This window comes from Rutilus rutilus (genome assembly GCF_951802725.1).
Source record: "Rutilus rutilus genome assembly, chromosome: 24".
Classification (NCBI taxonomy): domain Eukaryota; kingdom Metazoa; phylum Chordata; class Actinopteri; order Cypriniformes; family Leuciscidae; genus Rutilus; species Rutilus rutilus.
This window is the reverse complement of record NC_140228.1, coordinates 23,527,913-23,547,101: the sequence shown is the minus strand read 5'-3', so window position 1 is coordinate 23,547,101 and position 19,189 is coordinate 23,527,913. Positions and strand designations below refer to the sequence as shown.

Below are 19,189 nucleotides of genomic sequence, written 5' to 3'. Positions count from 1 at the left end.
CATGACCCATCTTTGCTTGCAAAGACTGAGAAGCTCCTTTTTCACCCAAACATGATACCCTCACCTATTACCAGTTCACCTGCTCATTGTGGACTGTTTCAAAAGAGTTGGATAACCTGTATAATATTTTCACTTTTATTTTGCCTCTGTGCCAACTTTTTTGTAGTGTGCTTCAGCCATCAATATCAAAATGTGTTTATATTTACAAAATGCAATTATGTTGTTCAGTGAAAATGTTGGAAAACTTTTCTTTGTACTTTTGTCAGTTAAAAAAAGGTTCAAGAGAATGAACAAATCACAGATTGTGAGTTTTATTGCATTTTACAAAATGTCCCAACTTTTCTGAAAATGGGGTTGTATACATGTACACAACCCCATTTTCAGAAAAGTTATATATTAAATATAAAGTTACACAGGCTTAGAATGACATGAGGGTATGCAAATGATGACAATTTTTATTTGTGTGAACTAACCCTTTAACATCAAATTGAATAAGCTGACGGATCCAGTGATAAAGGTGTTTATATGCAACACTGAATTGATCACAGGCAAAAATGTAGATCTGCTGATTGAGTTTTATTTAAACCGTTTATGACATTTTTGAGATAAAAAACAAAACAAAACACCTTCCAAGACATTTATTTACATAACCTTAGTGTCCGCTGTCTTAAGGTCATGCGTGTAAATGCACTCGTTCACTTAATTCACAAGAAAGCAGGACATCAACATTGAAGGCTTTCAGTTTATTTTGGTTACTTACATACAGTATTCATCCTCTTTTCTCCAAGTGAGGAAAACAAATCATAACAAAGGTGATGATAAAATAGTTTGTGTTTCTGAGAGGTGCCACAATACGACTGTTCTTGCTGAGTCAGTAAACAGCAATCCCATCAAACTCTTGGTCCCATTTGATTTTTTTCATTGCACATTTCAGTTCATAGAAACCGTGACCTCCGCCGTTCTGCTCGACACAGGAGAACAAAATACCTTCAAATGCTTTATGTACAAGAAACACTCAGATATTCAGAGACTTAAATGATATTTGAGTAACATTTATACATCAAGCAGACAAGACCGAGATCTCACTCACAAAACTACCGGAAATGAAATGCAAGTTTGAACATTCAAGCCGTCAAAAATACTATGCAGATATTTGACCATTTTTAAAAAATAGCTTTTGAGTTGCAAATGGTTTTTCGACATGCACTGTGAATGCATCAATATTAAACATGAACATTTCATCCACACAAAATAAAATTCATCCTCAAGAGCTTCAATAGGAAAAAAGTTACAACCAATAACTGTTCAGATACAGTGCTGTGCAAAACATTGAAACGTACCATACGTGAATTAAATAATAGAAATGCCAACTGGAACGAGTTGGCCACTGCTGTAATGTGAAACATTTGCACAATACTGTATTTAATGAGTTGAAGGGACAGATATGTCATCATTTACTCAACCCTTATTGCAAACCTGTATGACCTGCTCCATGAAACACTGAAAGCTTGTTTCCATTCAACTCCATGCATTGGTGTTCATGGTATTGAAAGAATGGCACGAGCATTCTGCTAAACGTCTCTGTTCTGCTGAAGAAAGAAAGTCATACAGGTTTGGAACAGCACGAGGGTCGAGTCAATGTCAGAATTTTCATCATCCCTTTAACACAAAAGTGTTTCCTACCCTACTTAATATACTTTTTATGTACAGATTTGTTTTGGCCATGAATCAGCAAATGTTCTACAAAGTGTCTGTAAACCCTCAGAGGGGCTTTAGTTTAATACTGAGGTAATGTTGAAATCATACATTTTAATTTCATGCTCCATTACTCGATTCTTAAAGTGGATGGAAAACCGCTATTAGCAGGATGCGAGCGAGTTCGTATTGTTGATGGTAAAACAACATCGGCTCACACATGCGCAAGTAAAAATAACAGTGTTATCGTGATGCTATTACAGTCAATAATAGATTTTGTGATGGCCACGTAATGCGAGCGTTTTAAATACAGGATTTTAGTTAATCAAACGTAAGCCTTGAATGACTGGTGATATTCACAAGGAGGCTCGAACAGGATCGTTCGCCCCCGTAATAAGGCACAGTGACTAAATCAACAGAGTGCTTTCTCCAGCACTGACAGACCATCACTTCAAGGAAACACACGCTGAGAAGTGGGATCAACAGTCTTGTACAACTGTCATGGTCTGTGAGAATAATGAGAATCGTTTTCGCTCCCCTTCTGCAATGAATAAACACCATCTAAAAAATACACACTTGAGGCTACAAGATTTCCAAGACTCGGACACGCTTGAAACACTGAAAACAAGTTTTATCGATATCCAAGTGAATGTTTTTCATGTGCGACTTTACATTGCAACACCAGACATGAGCACAATTGGACATGAGAAGACCTTTTGAACCACAAATGACACGTTCTCCCGACAACAACACCCCTTTTGCCCAAAACACCAAATATCTATTTGAATCAAACACCGAATGACCCCCCCTCAGTCTTGCTGTTTCAACTCCTGCGAGTCCCACAGCTCTCTGGGATTCAAAGGCCAAACGTGCTTGGCGGTCAGTTCATTTCGCAGCATCTCATCCGTCAACCTGATGGACAGACCAGAGACTCCTAACACCTTCAGAAGCTCATAACTGGCCTGCTGGGGAGAGCGAGACGATGTGGCGCCAGCCAGATGCCACGGTCGAGGGTTGATGACAGTGAGGAGCACCTGAAGGGGAGCGGAGGCAGGAACACGAGGCAGGGCGGTCTCAGAGTCAGCATGCTACACTGGGAGGGAACTGAAAACTGGTGGCTTCAAATCTATGGGTTGCATATCATGTGGCAAAAGGAGCTGGCTTTGTGCTTGGACATCATGGAACAGGTGGGCTAACCCTCCTCTTCGCTTTCCTCCTCCAGCGCCTCCTCGAACACTTGATCCGGGAGCCGGAAGCACTCCTCGAAGAAGTTGACCAGCGACTGGCTGAGGTGCTGCCGCGTTCCCTCGTTGTGAATGAAGTGTCCTTCGTCTGGGTAGATCTAGCAAAGGACACAGCGACGAGGGTATGAGCTCAATATCACAACACTGAATACGGCTTTCACGCTTGGTGTGAGCACAAGTCAGTTTGACATAAGAGCTTGGTGAAATCAATAGTACACGTTGAAAAAAAAAAAAACACATTTATTTTCATATCAAGGTCTTGGAAATGTTTTTCGACCTTGCCTTTATGGTTTATTGTTGCTACTTTTTGACCCTGTAAAGCCTGACATATGACATAGTAGTCAGAAATGGTCAGAAAACCCTTTTTTTTTCAATGGAATAGTTTATTAAACCTTTAAATAAAATCCATCAGGCTTTTATGGCTCATACAGTATGATCTAGTGAGAATATCGAGCTCATATACTCGATGGCGAAAAAACACCTGTTTTATTTAGAAGGCCAAACTGAGCAAAAACATCCAATTTGGTGCAGTTGCTGATATATTCAGTATATGTTAAAAAAGTAAGTTGAAATCCTGATAGCTTTTAATCTAAATCAATGAGATTTAATCCTCTGGTTCTCTTCTGTCATTTTTTACCGGAAAATTTACGTGTTTTTTTTTTTACTTCATTGGAATGGTACAAAACTTTTGGCACTTGCAATGTGAACAGACAGACACACACACAAAAATCATGGACATGATTTGAAAAGGTTAAATGGTCCTGTAAAACAAAAACTGTAAGTCCTGTAAATCCTGTAAGTCCAAAACAAACGTAACTGATGTTCCTGAACTTATTGTGAACAATTTATTGCATGTTATTCAAAAAAAATAATTTTGACCACATTGGAAATTAATGGGTGACGAATTTTATCTAGTGAAAACTTTTGGTACTACAGCCAAACAAAATCTTACTGAAAGCAAATTTTTTGAGATATCAAGCTCAACTTTGGAACACAACTTTTTTAGATTTATGGCTTTGATTTTCTTGCAGTTTTAGAGTAAAACGTGATTTTGAAAATATATATTTCATATAAAAATTGAAAATAGTATTTTTGTGCATTTTTCATAACAATACACGTAAAATTCTGTTGCTTTTTTTAAGTTCACTTTAAAAAAAAAAAATTTCACTTCAGCAATAATCTGCCAAGTGTCGTCTTTAAAAAGAGATCAAACTTAAGTCTGTGATCTAAAACATTTAAAAATTATGACAGTTTAAGTTGGAAATGTAATTTTCAGGTCTATGCTCAAAAAGTGAATAAATGGATTATAAATACAGCATAAATATAATTTAGTATAAAAAAATCCCCTAAAAATACAAAATATTAAATAAAACACATTATCAAACTAAAATATAGTACATTCATTTCATTGACAAAAAAACAAAACAAAACAAAAAACATTTTTGACCGACACTCGAAGAGCACCAGAGGGAGGTATAGCAGACTACTTACATAATATGCATTTAAAATATCAGTTGTTACTCTATATCTCCCAATAATGATCTCAGACGATAATGCAATGCTATACAATGATGGAGAGATGCACAAATAAACATGAGATGAACTGTGGTACAGAATGCATACTGAACCATGGGTTTGAACCAAACAATCCAACCAAGTGTGAAAACAACTGAGCAACGTCCAAAAACGTCCACTGCGTTGATACTTTATTGTGTGTGTGTGTGTGGCGGCCCTGACTCTACCTAATAGATCATAAATTGAGAAGAACAGCTTGACACATTGACGACCACAAATGTTCTGATGAATATCTGCCCTAATTAATTCCACAGTCAATCACCAGCCAGCAATTAATAGCAAATCTATTAGGGAGCAGAAAGCAAAGAGGAAATCTCCTAGTGTGGGAATATAATGGGATTATTCAGCATGTTAGCGCGTGGCTCATGAGAGAGGCCTGTATAATCTGTTTAAATGAGCTGCATGCATCGAGCGCGTCTAATCCTTCTGCTGGCAGCAGTGCTGGATGATCACAGGGCTCAGTGTCCAGTCACCACAGAGCTCACACACCTTTGGTGAACATCGCCACAGATGATGCAGGGTGGACAAGTGAAAACCTCATTCATTTACCAGAACTGATTTTGAAAAATAGTGTATACGTTTTTCATGACAGTCCTGTCATCGGCTATGAGGATGTTATGTGATGATAAGCTTCTGAACAAACCACAAGCATGTTTTCAAATTCATTGCAAAAAAAAAAAAAAAAAAAAAGTAGAATTTGCAGAATTTCCAGTGAAGAACTACAATACCCATAATCTTGATGAGAAATCCACCAATTACAGAAGTCGCTGAGCCACAAACTCCCATAAAGCACTGTGAGTGATTTGATTTGACTGACGATTTGTAAGTATATAGATTTTTTTTATACTTCTGTAATTATATATTTTTTTTATTCCATCATTCACAGTGCTTTATCGGACGACAACCTTGTCTTTTCATATACTTTTTTCTTTTTTTTGTGGCTTTTTCTCTCAGAGCTGGTTGATTTGGTTAATTTAAAATAGAGCTAGAAGCATATTGGTAACTCTTTACAATACGGTCTCATTTGTTAAAGGAGAACTCCGGTCAATTTTAACATTGAGCTCATTTTTTTGTAAATTTGGAGTGCTGTCAGTACAGAGAACAACGACAAAAATCAGTGTTGCCTACACCGAATTATCCTCTTTTTAAAATTTGCACCCTGTTGACTTAAATGGTGCAAAGTGCCCAGCCATGTGAGTGATTCCTGCAGAGTGAACACGGTGAATCTGACTGCAGTAGATGTGAAAGATATGAATAAAAGTGATGTTAAAGGAACACTCCACCGTTTTTTGAAATAGGGCTTATTCACCTTCTTTCCTACATTTAGATAGGTGGGCAAATGCATTTTTGTCTCAGTGCATGCATTGTTTTAGTTTGACAAGGTCAGCGCTAGCTTAGCTTAGCATAATGAATGGAATCCTTTGTTGCCAGCTAGCATGTCCTGAGTAAAAGTGATATAAAAAATAAAAAAACCCAACCTAATTACTTCTTGTGGCCTGCGTATTCACAACGAGTACAAATAGTGATGCAGATTAACACTAGGCGATTTCCTAGGCAGATATTGACTTATATATTAAGGACTATATTAGGGGGAAGCACAGGCGAAGCACTGCTACTTGGGCGTGATATCTCTGCACCCAAGTAGCAGTGCTTCGCCTGTGCTTCCCCCTAATATAGTCCCAAGTCAATATCTGCATAGGAAATCGCCTAGTGTTAATCTGCATCACTATTTGTACTTGTTGTGAATACGCAGGCCACAAGAAATAATTAGGTGTTTTTTTATTTTTTTTATATATTACTTTTACTCATGACATGCTAGCTGGCAACAAAGGATTCCATTCATTATGCTAAGCTAAGCTAGGGCCGACCCTGTCAAACTAAAACAATGCATGCACTGAGACAAAAATGCATTTGCCCACCTATCTAAATGTAGGAAAGAAGGTGAATAAGCCCTATTTCAAAAAACGGTGGAGTGTTCCTTTAATTCAGCCAGCGCACATACCTGTATTTACATCCTGTTTTCGGTCGAAGTCCACAGTAGTCGATTGTCGAGTTCACGCGCATAGGTTTAGTTACCTATGATCACGCGCGTGATCTTGACAATCGACTACTGTGGACTTTGACCGAAAACAGGAAGTAAATACAGGTATGTGCGCTGGCTGAATTAACATCACTTTTATTCATATCTTTCACATCTACTGCAGTCAGATTCACCGTGTTCACTCTGCAGGAATCACTCACAAGGCTGGGCACTTGTAATGACACATCAAGGATGTTAAGAGGCTAAAAAGCAGGTTTAAAACTTGCCCCATTGAAGTCAACAGGGTGCAAATTTTAAAAAGAGGATAACACAGTGTAACAACACCGATTTTTGTTGTTGTTCTCTGTACTGACAGCACTCCAAATTTACAAAAAAAAATGAGCTCAATGTTAAAATTGACCGGAGTTCTCCTTTAACATTAGTTAATGCATTGGCTAGAGCTGCTTCATTAATCGTTAAAAGATCGTGATTTCGATTCAAACGCCCACGCAATTCCATTCCTAAACGACAACGATTCGCCATTGTCTATTAAACTCTCTTAGAGAGAGCCAGAGAGAGCAGATGTCAAGAATGAAACCGATTCACAAAACAGTCTTTCAGCCACACAGTATCGTTATTTCTGTGTTACAAATATTCATATTATCACAGAAGAACTGGGATAAAAGTTATTAGTTCGGACATAAACAGTGATGTCTACGGAAGCGATCAAAATACAGTAAATCACATTTAGAAAGTAACATGGCGCTTCAAATAATGACTGTATCGATACATCGTTACACCAGTAAGTGGTGAGAAGTGACTGTTAAAAATGTATTTGTTATTGAATCATTCATTAGAAAAAACACTGATTCATCCAATAATGAAAAAGTATTTCACATTTTGTCAGAACCTCTAGTAAATTACATGTTCTTTTGTCTGTTCAGAATCATAGAAGAATCGTGATCTCGGTTTGAAACATACAAATCGTGATTCTCAATTTATTCAGAATAGTGCAGCTCTAGACTTACTAACAATATATCTTTAAAGAATGTATTAATCTTCGTTAAATCTAATCGTTTATTATTATTTGTTCATGCTAGTTCAAAGTGCATTAACAAATGTTAAAAAATATAACTTTGGATTTTAAAAATGTTTAGGAAATGATGAAATGAACATTAACTAAGATGAATAAATGCTGTATAAGTATTGTTCATTGTTAGTTCATGTTAACTAATATGTTAACTATTATTTGCAAATAAAACCTTTAAAGTGTTCTCAGAATATTTTGAAAATCCTTTTGAAAATGAATGGAAATCATAGGTCTTCTATGGCTTATTAATTATAAAAGAATTATTCTGGACATGAATTATTCATAACAGTGCTCATTTTGTTTGGAGAAAATAAAATGTTGGGAATTTTTACTCTGCCCTCATCTGGTCGGGTGGTCGCATAAGGTTTAGTTGCAAAAGTCTAAACATTTCAACACACCCCAAGCTGAAATTGTATTATGGATATGTATCCATCAGCCTGTGTAAAGGTGGCTTTAGCCACAGTGTAAACTTTATATCCCAAATTAAGGAAGAACTTAGAAACTAAGTAAATCTGCACACTTACCTGAAGAGTGTAATTTGCTCTCTCGCTGATTAGCCTGGAGATGAATTTGGCTGTGTGTTGAAAATGAACTTTTTCTAAAAGGTAAATGAAATGTGTGTCAGTTGACAGCATTCTATCCTTTACAAAGACATAGAAGAAGTGGAAAAGAAAATGCACCATCTGCTGTTGGATGAATGATTAAAAACTTTTTATCGATGAACTGGGACGCTCTGTATGCAAGGTTGGCCATCTGTGGAAACATTAAAGAGCACACTTTAAGTGTTGTCAGTAATGGGGAATACAAAATCCAGCTGAAGGAAATGTACCTCGTATGCTCTCCGATCTGGCTTGGGAGGGCCGAGATATCTCTCTGAGAAAGCTGAAGCTGAAAGAAGGAAATAAGAACAGTATCAGTCAGTGGTGACATTTGTCACTGGCAGAGTTCATTTCCGAGCATTTCCTTTGATAAAAATCACTGCACAGCCATTTCACAATACACGCTGATGCGCCTGGTGAGTTATGAGCCGATTCCTCTGCTGTTGCCGCTGTAAGATGTGAGGTATTGTTTATGATGAACACACACATGCTCCATTTTTCATCCCTCTGTTCCTCTAGAGTTATTTGAGAGCTTCAGTCCTCCTACAGGCCCTGCTCTCAGAATACTGATGGGATCCACTGACATGCGCAGACAGGGAGCTGCACGAATGGATGATGAATTAGACAATACTCCTTAGGAGGCGTTCCAACAGGGTGCATTTATGCACATGCACTTTTTTTTAATCGTTGGTTCGGTTGTTGGTGATATCTTACATCACATCTCAATGTTTTTTTCAGCATCTTGGATCATTTTCAAGATATTGCATCAAGAGGTGCAATCAATAGTGCATCTCTTACCACAGTGCATCGATGTCAGTTTTACAACAACAGACTATGGGTGGGACGAGCATTTTCATGATATTTCCCACTCCTGATATCACACGTACATCTATTTTGGATGAATAAGGGCCAGATTGACTTAACAGGGCAACTTAGCATGAGAGCGCAATCCCAAAAAAGTGCAGATGGGAGTGGAAAATTCTGCACGTGATCTACTGATGACCAACGCAATCCACCAATTAACATCTGCTAACATATGACATAATTGTCAGAAAACCCTTTTTTAATGGAATAGTTTATTAAACCTTTAGATAAAATCCATCAGGCTTTCAAAAGCATCATGCTTTTTTGGGGTGGTAAATAATGGCGCAAATACCAGTAAATTTACCTTAGTAGCACCTTAGTAAATCACCTTGCATGATTCAATTAAATACTCTCCTTCCATAAATTTTGCGTCTGAAAGGGAAACTCCTTCAAATGCATATATAAGGAATAAAATGTATAAAATCAGGCAAATTATATTTGAACAAACCCCTCAGTAAAAAGATAGGAATAAAACTGTAAAGTTTGGTGCATGTTAGTGCTACTGAAGATTGGAGATTTATGACTCAGTGCTTGAGAAAAAAACTCATTTTGAGAAAACAGCCTTGTAAGATATGCACTGTAATTGAAATCTACAGACGCAAATAGATAAAGTGCTATAAAAGATACACTTCACAGTGTATTTTAGATGTTTTCTTTCCACTAGTCTGAAAAAATACTTGAAAAGCCCAAAAGCCCAAAATTGACAGATGCATGAAAAAACAATGTCTCGCCTTAAACAACCAACAGTAATATTCTGTTATGCAAAATACTAAGCTTTATGTGGCCATATTTCACAGTTTTGAATTGTTTCTTGTCTCGCCACATTCTGTTCAGAATTACATAAATCTGAATGTGACAAGACAAGAAACATTTTGCCATTTTGTGTTTTCAACATATTATGCACATATTCACTTTAATTCATATACCTATTTTAAAATAAAAATATTATTTAGAAATAGTTCAAATTATTTAAAAACCATGTTCTTTTACTATCTTCGTTCTTTTTCCTCATTCGCTTAAATCCATTCAAATCTTCTAATTATTTAATTTAGTAAATAAAAAGACCATTACCAATAAATAAATAAATCCCCAGTGTTTAAGTTATGGCCTAGCTAGTATAATGCTAGAGTCAACAGCTACCTAATGTTATGTATAACTGGGTATTTTCTGAGAACTTGTACCATGTGACCGCTGTACCATTCTGCTGCAGATTCATTTAGGCGTTGATGGTGTTGCCAGTCCAAGGATGTGAACAGCTCCGAGTAGAATGTCACGTGTTGTCATCAGGAAACTACGGTAATTACAACATGACGGATAACGTAGCATTTAGCTCTAGCTTTAATTAAACACACCTAAACCAGCTAATCGAGGTCTTCAGCGTCACTCGAAACTTCTAGACAGGTGCATTGAAGCTAAACTCTGCAGGAAAGTTGTCTTCCAGGAACATGATTGGACACCCGTCTTAAGACACACACACACACACGTTGGTGCACCTATCATTATGAGGACATTCAATAGGTGTAATGGTTTTTATACTTTACAAACTGTATATTCTATCCCCCTACACTAACCCCACCACTAAACCTACCCATCACAGAAAACATTCTGCATTTTTACATTTTTAATAAAACATTGTTTAGCATGCTTTTTAAGCCAATTTAATTACGAGGACTCAGGAAATGTCCTCATAAACCATGTTTATGCAGTAATACCAGTGTAATTATACCATGTAACCATGTCATTTACAAATTTGTGTCCTCATGAGTCATATAAACAAGCACACACACACACACACACAACCCCTACCATATAGTGCAAAGTCTGTGATGGGCGAGAGCACTGAAGCACACTTGAGCATGGAGTCCTCAGAGCTGAGCAGAAGGCTGGTGATGTAACCTCCATATACCTGAAACACAAGACACTCGACTCAAGAGCTCGCACTTTCATTTCTAGTTACAGAAGTTTCTGATACTGTCTGTGCTCATTAAAATGAGGCGGAAATTCAGCCTTTGAACATGCATTAATTAATCCTGTGAAAAAAAATCTATCTTTCGAGGAAAGAAATAGGCATGGGAAAAAACGAAGATGTAGCCAGAAATGTAGATGGTCTCAATTAAGTTCTTCTTACTGCATGAAACCAATTTGTTCTGCTCTTCTTCAGGACTGAAGTTAGTGAGAGAGGAAGAGTTTATGTGACATGCTGAAAGTCAGACAGGCTCTGTAGACTCTCTCGTCATCACAACTGCGGTTGGATGAGTCACACTTTTAAGTGAACCCTCAATGGTCGCAGACAATGTAGCTCTGTTCGAAAACCTAGTGAGCTGCCTATGTAGATATTTTAAGCTGTCAATCAGGACAGCAAAATGCTATCCAATCGTGAAAAGACCAGGTATAAATGCCCAGTGAAACGCTTTAAATCCAATCACTTAAACCACTTCAGGAGGTGGCTTGAGACACATTCCAAATGAAACTGGAAAAGTGTACAGTAAATGCATCTAGTTGTTTAAGTCACATATGTGAATTTTACTCCTCCCAAAATGATAAAAAATAAGCATGTGAGAGCATGTTATACTGGCTCCCAGTAGCCGGATATGACAAAACACATTGCCAAAGATTTGGCCCACCAGATCTGTGGTTTTTATGTGGCCAAGTGTAAATGAAACAGTTTTAACAAATCAGACAGCTATCTGATCAGTAAAAGCACATTGTGAAAGTGTAAATAGGCCCATTCAATTCCCTTAAGAGACAGCGAAGCAGTTGGTTTGGAACAGATCTTTAATGTATGCATGTGCATATGAGAGAGGCAAAGAAATGTCTGTCTGGACAGATAATAACAGTAAAATGCAGTATGTATTTACCTGCCCAAAAGCTCCAATTCTAGTCTTGTCAATGTACGGCTCCTGCATCATAACACTGCCAGACACAAAAGACAAAATGTTAAACGGTCTGCCCACTGTAGGACCTTCTCACATACTGAATAGTCAGTGTCAATCATATCACTGAGTTTTGAAGTCAGGCCATGGTATACATGTAAATGACTGAAGATCTGCCGCGCGGTTAAGGAGATGCAGTACATTCGTGCAGCTGTGTGTTGGCACTGATGGATGTTCAGTGTGTATAGGGCGCAGATGGCTGCTCAACTACCTGAGGACATCCAGCTGGTCTTTCTCCTCGAACATTCCCAGCCTGCGCTGCACCTTATGGAGTAAGTTAGTCCCCTGGAAGCCACTTCCACGACCGTCAAAGCGCACTGCAACCACCCCAAAACTGCTGACCAGCACTGACGCCCAGTCAATGTGGAACTGCTCTGAGACCGACTGACTGCCTGGAGTCCCGTCTCTGAGAGAGAAGGGCAAACCAAGGAGAAAAAAAGACTAACCCTTTAGGTTTTCTTAAGAAAAGAAGCATTTAATTTGTGCTTGATCAAACTGGCTGTTTCAATTTAGTAAGCTGCCTATCTGGAAAACATTTATGACAATGCTATCTACGTTCTGTAATGTTCCAAGTGAATATATGAAAACTGAAAAAGGAAAAGAAATTTGAAACTGAAGTACACTTACTTTGATGAGTTATTTATTGATTATAAGTTTATTTTATATTATTATGTACAATTTTATATCCTTACAAATGTGCAATTACAACTATATTTAAATACATAACGTACACGTTTCAGTAGAAATTACTGTAATGTATATTTTACGTTAGTTTCCCATAAAGAGTTTACCATAAATGCTGGTCAGTACATTCGGCATTCGGGTGTAACAATATATCGTGTCACAATATATCGCAATACAAAAATGAAACAATGTGTATTGTGTATAGTTCACCCAAAATAAAATAAAAATGCTGTGTGAGAAAAAAATTCAAGTTTTCAGAGTTTTAGTGTCAATACTTCATTAAACTACTATATATAATGTTGAATATAATGTATAATTAATAATGCAATGGTGTAATATTTGTGGGTCCTGGTAATGCCAAATGTCTTATGTTACCAGTAAAAAGTAGCCAACATTATTTTAAATATATGTGGTCAGTGACAGAGTGCGTCTAAAATAAATCTGTATTTTCAGCTTCAGAATCATGAATATTTTTGAATATTATCTGGTGTCACCGTTGTCCTGTGCATTGGGTTACCAGCACAAAGTCCAAGTTTACTTGTAAATTGAGTATTTTAATCAACAGTACTGTAACGTTTCTGGGCTGAAGAAAGCGCAGGACGAAGGATATTCAGAAAAACAAGGTATTTAATAGTAAACTACGGCGGCGGAACCATGGGTGACTGAGGATCCCACGGAGCTGAGTGGCCGACGGACCATGGCGACACCGTAGACCTGGAAGACGGGAGCTGAGCCGCTGATCTGCGGGACTGAGGCGGTGACGTGGAGACGGATGATCAGGGTGACGATGTGGTGAGGGAGGCCGACGGGGAGGTCAGAGGAAGGGAGGAGTCCAGGGGTGCCGAAGGGGTGCAGGGTGCAGCCCGAATCCCGGAAGTCCGTGGTTGTAGCTGGACATTGACCGCCGAAGGCCGACCTGGAGTGGCGATCAAGCCCAGCGGAGCTTCCGGGCAGACGGACCACGGAGGCGATGAAGGAGTGGTGGGTCGAGGTGAAGGCGACGGGGTTGACAGGTCGAGATGGAGGTGTGTGTCCGGAGGACCGAGGTGCAGCAGGGGACTCGGCCTCTAGCCGAGCTGGTGGCAGGGAAGCCCGAGGTGCGGAGGATGACCCGCACGGAGTGAGCGGTGGTAGCAGAGCCGAGGAGCTACACGACACCAGTGGTGCCGACGGATCCAGGGGGCTGGTCATGAGACAGGATAAGGATGACAGGCAGGGATGCGGACGGAAGACTTCCGGACGGGACCGGCGAAGAAAATGATGTGAGGGTGGGGAACTGGGTGGGAATAGGATGGCTCTGCGATGGACTGACTCGCCTGCGTCGACTCCGGTGCTGGTTCAGGAACGACCTCGGTGGGCGCCTCAGGCTTGCTGGCTGTGAGGGAGGGGTCGCCATTCCGGATCATCCAGGCCAGGTAACCCAGATAGGGCCTGCTCTCCGGGCGGAGGAGAAGCTACAGCGTGGGTGAGTCCATCAAGTTCATCTTTGTTTAAATTAGTCGGTTAATCTTTAACGTTTCTGGGCTGAAGAAAGCGCACGACGAAGGATATTCAGAAAAACAAGGCATTTAATAGTAAACTCGGGTGCAACATGACGTTCACACAAACAATAACCGACAAGGGATAGAACAGAACAGGGAGTATAAATACACAAGCAGACTAAACAAGGAACATCTGACAAGACTTAACTGATTGGAAACCATAGAGACTAACGAGAACAGACTTTTCGTTAACCTTTAACCATATGTCTTGGAGTATCACAATAATATCGTATCATGAGTTCAGAATTGCGACATGTATCGAATCGTGACATGAGGGATTCGTTCCACCCCTATGGCATATACTTTAATCAATTTTCAATGACAATAGATGTAATTATGAAATTACATACAAATATGTACTTAAATCCTACTTAAGTGTGTTTAAAAAGTACTCTAAAGTTCAGCTAATTACATTTAATATATATTTAAACTATAACACATTTTCATTCGATTGCATTTAATATGCAATTAAGTGTCAGAAAACATTACATTCACTTCACACTTATTTCTTTTTAAGTATAATAATCCGTTTTTCACAAAGATTGGTAGACAGCTCACTGGGTTTTGAGACTATAGTCCTAACACACTCTCTACAGTCCCTGCACTCTGTAGAGAGCACAGGGGCCGGTTGCACCAGCTGTGCGTAAGTTATAACTTAGCCTAGTTTTGACGTAAATGGACACTAAGTTACGACTTACGCACTTCTAAATATTTTTGCGTTGCACCATTAGACTTAGTTGAAGTGTAACTCTTAAGTATAAACTAAATATTTACGGCAGCCTCCGATCAGGAGTAGCGGATGAAATAAAATATCAGACAGACTGAACTGCATCAATAGAAGCTCTTCTTTTACCTGACAGACTTCAATTCTTTAGACATACAGTATATGATTATGCTGACATTTACACTCGCTTACATTTTAAGAGAGAGAGAACATTATGTGAAAAGATGACTTTGTTAGTGTGGCTATCTTTAACACAAACCCATCCTAAACAGCACACCGCTGTGTGCATCGCTCTATGTTGTGCATGTCAAATATCAGTCATAAATCAATAAACATAATTTCTTATGTTTTTTTGTATCAATATTTATTTATTGATCCTTATTCATTTCATTTCAAATACAGTTTCTGAATGTTATTTACATATAAAAACACTTAAGCTATTCATGATCAAGTATCGTATTTAATGGAAACCGTTAGTAACGCGAAGCAAAAGAATGAAGGATAAACTGAAATTCACAGCATTTCAACACAACATCTGCTCATGTATTTGAAGGCTGCTATTGGATCATCGAGGCTAAACGTCATATTATGCGACTACGCATTACTTTACGGAGAGCTTACGACCTACTAGCTACGTTCTGCCTTACGAACAAATGGTGCAACGGAATAAAGTTCAGAGTTAGTTACAAACTAGCTAGTAGTTACTAATTCTCTAGTGTGGACTTTACGTTCCAATTTAAGAAAGAACTTACGAACGGCTGGTGCAACCCTACCCTGGTGATTGTCTGTGCGGCGGGTGGGTTAATTGAAGGCGGGCTTCAGGTGAACTCATTTGTGGTGTAATTACAGTGGCTGAAAGTGTACGGCTGAAAAGACAAGATTAATAGCACCGACTCAAGTCCATTTCAGAGTTACACTCTGACTCTTGATGAGACATGAAGCGCAGTGCAGGAGAGGAACTGCTGTTTGTGTGTTAATAGGATGACCTGCAGCACACGCTTTAAAGGACTCATATCATGGAAAATAGGATTTGCTCTGTGATATAATAGACCGTACTGTACTACAGGCAAAATATAAAGTTCAGGATGTAAAGCTTCTTCCCCGAACCATTTATTTAAACTTAATTGCTAAAGAAATGAAAGAGAGTAGAAATTGTCTCAATAATGAGCACTTTAACATTTGACTGCCCCATTTACATATTAATGACACCTATTTGGTATACAGCACCTTAGCATGACGTTGTTATTCCTTTGATGCTAGTGGTTGAGCATTATTGATTGCATTGGTTCTATTCAGATGCAGATAAATATATTTTTATAAAATATTGAATGAAATCAGTAAAATACATAACACAACTGTTACGTTCTAATGCTGTTTTGGTTTGGTTTTCATTCTTTTCCCTGTTCCGAGTTATGTTTGTTAGTAGGTTTGCATGGTTATTCATAAGTTCCTCACCTGTTCTTAGTTCTGTTGATTACTCTGTTTCCTCTGTTCATTGTTTGTTCTCGTTTGAGTTTACACAGTAGTGTTTTTCTGTGATAGTTAGAATTGTTAAATAAAGTGTTTCTGTTAGATTCTCCTTGTCATTGTGCACTTTATACAGCCACTCGTTACAATAACATAATATAAAATATTTTTTATACTTTTTTGTTTTCCACAATTTAAAAAAAAAAAAAAACATTTTAATTTTGTTTTTCTTTTTTATAGTAATAATAATAATTATTACATCTTTATTTATTCATTTATTCATATTTATTAAAACATTTACAAGGCTGTTGGAAGAATTTTGAGCTGACATTTGGTGGACTCATCATTTCTCTTAACCAACCCTCCAATCGGGCATAATTGAAAATAGGCAAACATTGGCATTTATATTGGTCACTATTTTTTAGCCAATCGTAAAAGAGGTAATTTACATACAGAAACGTGAAGAAACAGTGGAAAACCAGATACATTAATAACTAAATTAGGTTTTAGGTGCAAGAAACCTTAAATAACATTATAAGTGGGACTCTGGGGAAAAATAACATGTAAGAGAAGGGTATTGACTTTTTAATGAGGGATTCAACCATGATGGAAGTTCGGGAGAGTTCAGAGAAACTGTTGGGACACTCACACACATTGTACATATCGAATTTGTTTGTTGTTGTGTGTGTTGTTATGTAGAAAGACATAGGGCCTGTAAAGAACAGAAAAGAAAATGTTGCATGAAATTGCCATTTACTCACATGAGGAGCAGAAGTGGGTAGTGTGAGGTTTCTATGAAGCCTGCAGGTTTCAGGATCTGCATGCTGAGTCCTGTGTATGACAATGAGAGACATCCATCTGCATCTATATAATATTAATATCCCTCTTAAATCATTTTGGAGCAGTTTTGGTTAACATACTGTAATCCTCTATGTTTATCTCCGTGTATTCCACTCTCGGCATCTGCAGCGAGTTCACCGTTCTATTCAAGCTCAGATTCAACTCGATGTCACGCACCTCTGCAGAAACAAAAAAAAACCAAAAAAACAATCATTCTATGATTTAACCTTTATGGTTTTCTTTATTTAGCTAAATATTCATGCTTCTTACACTCCACAATCTTGCCCTTAATCATAAATCCTAAAATGTATTCACACTTTGCAACAACCAACATTTTGCATCGCTCATATGACCCATGTCTTTATTTAAGAGCAAATTAGATATAAAAGGTATGGCAGAGGGAAATATTTTCTGTAAATAATGACTTAAATGTTGGTCTGTTACTCTTAAGGAATATTCCAGGCTCCAGTATTATGTTGACTATCTCAAATACATTTAGACTTCTCTCCTTTTCTTTTAAAAAAATCACAAATGTTGCATGCATGGAGGCACTTACAATTGAAGTTAATGGGGCCAATTTGTAAACAATTTGTAAAATACTCACTGTTAAACAGACTATAATCAATGCAAGTGTTAACCTGATTTTAGTGTAAAACATTTTCTGCACAGTTATAGCCAGTTACAACATTGTTGCCAAGACAGCAGCTGACACCTAAAATCCTAAAATGTAAAAATGACAAATAACAGCTAAAATAATAAGAAAACACAACTTTTAGCACATAATAACCTTTACATTTCTGATTTGTCATTTACTTCCATTGTAAGAGGCTCTGTAACCTCCATTTTTGTAAAGGAAAGGAGAGATAAGTAAAAATTCATCAAAATGATGCCACAATTGTTTTCGATTTAGCTTGTATTGAAAATGTAATATTTCTTTAAAGTTAAAATATGACTGTATAACTTTTATGGTGTTTTGTTTTAATATATGTCTCAATAAGAAAAAGCAGCGTGAACATTCTGCTAAACATCTCCTTACAGATACAGTACTTATACTTGTTTCAAATGCATTATATAATTATTGCATTATAGAATAAATGTAATTTTAGGGAGAACTATTCCTTTAAGAGCTTTTAAACAAATCAAGGAAAAATCCATTGTTTCCAAACAAAATCCAAACTAAGTATCCGCAAGCACAAAACCTCCTCAAACATGCTGAAACGAGCAGCTAATTGCTCTGGGACATAAAGGAGAAACAGTTGCAGGATAACCAGTTGTAGATGTTCAGAGGTTGTGAGAGGCCGTGAGCATCTGGCATTTCTGATAGAGAGGGACTCAAATGAGCAGATATCATGTGTGCTGCTGTAAACACAGAGACCTTCCAATCTGTGCAGCAGTGATAGAGCCTTGGAAGAGCACTAAACAATTAAGAGAACATTGCGATGGAGGGTTTCATTTTAAGACAGGCTTATCAGCTCCTGGTCAGACTCAAGCCCAGCAAAGCACACTTGCTCCCATTGCACCAGTGCTATTGACATAGCTGCACATTTGAAAAAAAAAAAAAACAGCAATGATTTGGACGTAAACATGGAGAAGGATCCGTATTCTGTGTAAGTCATCTGACTTTGACCTTGGTGTCACATAGCATTTACTGAAAGAATCCAGCAGTGAAGGGGATGGAGGGGGAAAAAAATCTAAATGACAGGGCAAGAACTTTAGACGAACTTGCAAACAAACAGTGTTCATAAACATTCCACACACACACACACACAGATGTGAGCTCTGTGAAATGACTTCTGTGATGGACCGTCACACTGAATCACACGCTCGTTGTGATATCGGTGGGCTTACAGGATATAATATACATAACACAATTACCAGCCTCTTACACAGAGAGGTCACAGTTTATGGAAGGA

At 38.0% G+C, this 19,189-nt stretch overlaps 1 protein-coding gene across 3 annotated transcripts in view; it reads right to left on the bottom strand.

Moving 5' to 3' along the window:
• Positions 1 to 724: 724 nt before the first annotated feature.
• dpp6a (dipeptidyl-peptidase 6a) overlaps positions 725 to 19,189 on the bottom strand; it is a 410,674-nt gene continuing 392,209 nt past the window's right edge. For all 3 annotated transcript variants that reach the window (XM_084398650.1, XM_084398651.1, XM_084398649.1), the window contains 9 exons: positions 17,357 to 17,455; positions 17,198 to 17,267; positions 12,232 to 12,426; positions 11,946 to 12,000; positions 10,894 to 10,993; positions 8,454 to 8,512; positions 8,305 to 8,377; positions 8,149 to 8,222; positions 725 to 3,037 (listed from right to left, as the gene is read on the bottom strand). In XM_084398650.1, the coding sequence (XP_084254776.1) occupies positions 2,888 to 3,037; positions 8,149 to 8,222; positions 8,305 to 8,377; positions 8,454 to 8,512; positions 10,894 to 10,993; positions 11,946 to 12,000; positions 12,232 to 12,426; positions 17,198 to 17,267; positions 17,357 to 17,455 (875 nt within the window). In that variant the 3' untranslated portion in view covers positions 725 to 2,887. The remainder of the gene's footprint in view (positions 3,038 to 8,148; positions 8,223 to 8,304; positions 8,378 to 8,453; positions 8,513 to 10,893; positions 10,994 to 11,945; positions 12,001 to 12,231; positions 12,427 to 17,197; positions 17,268 to 17,356; positions 17,456 to 19,189) is intronic.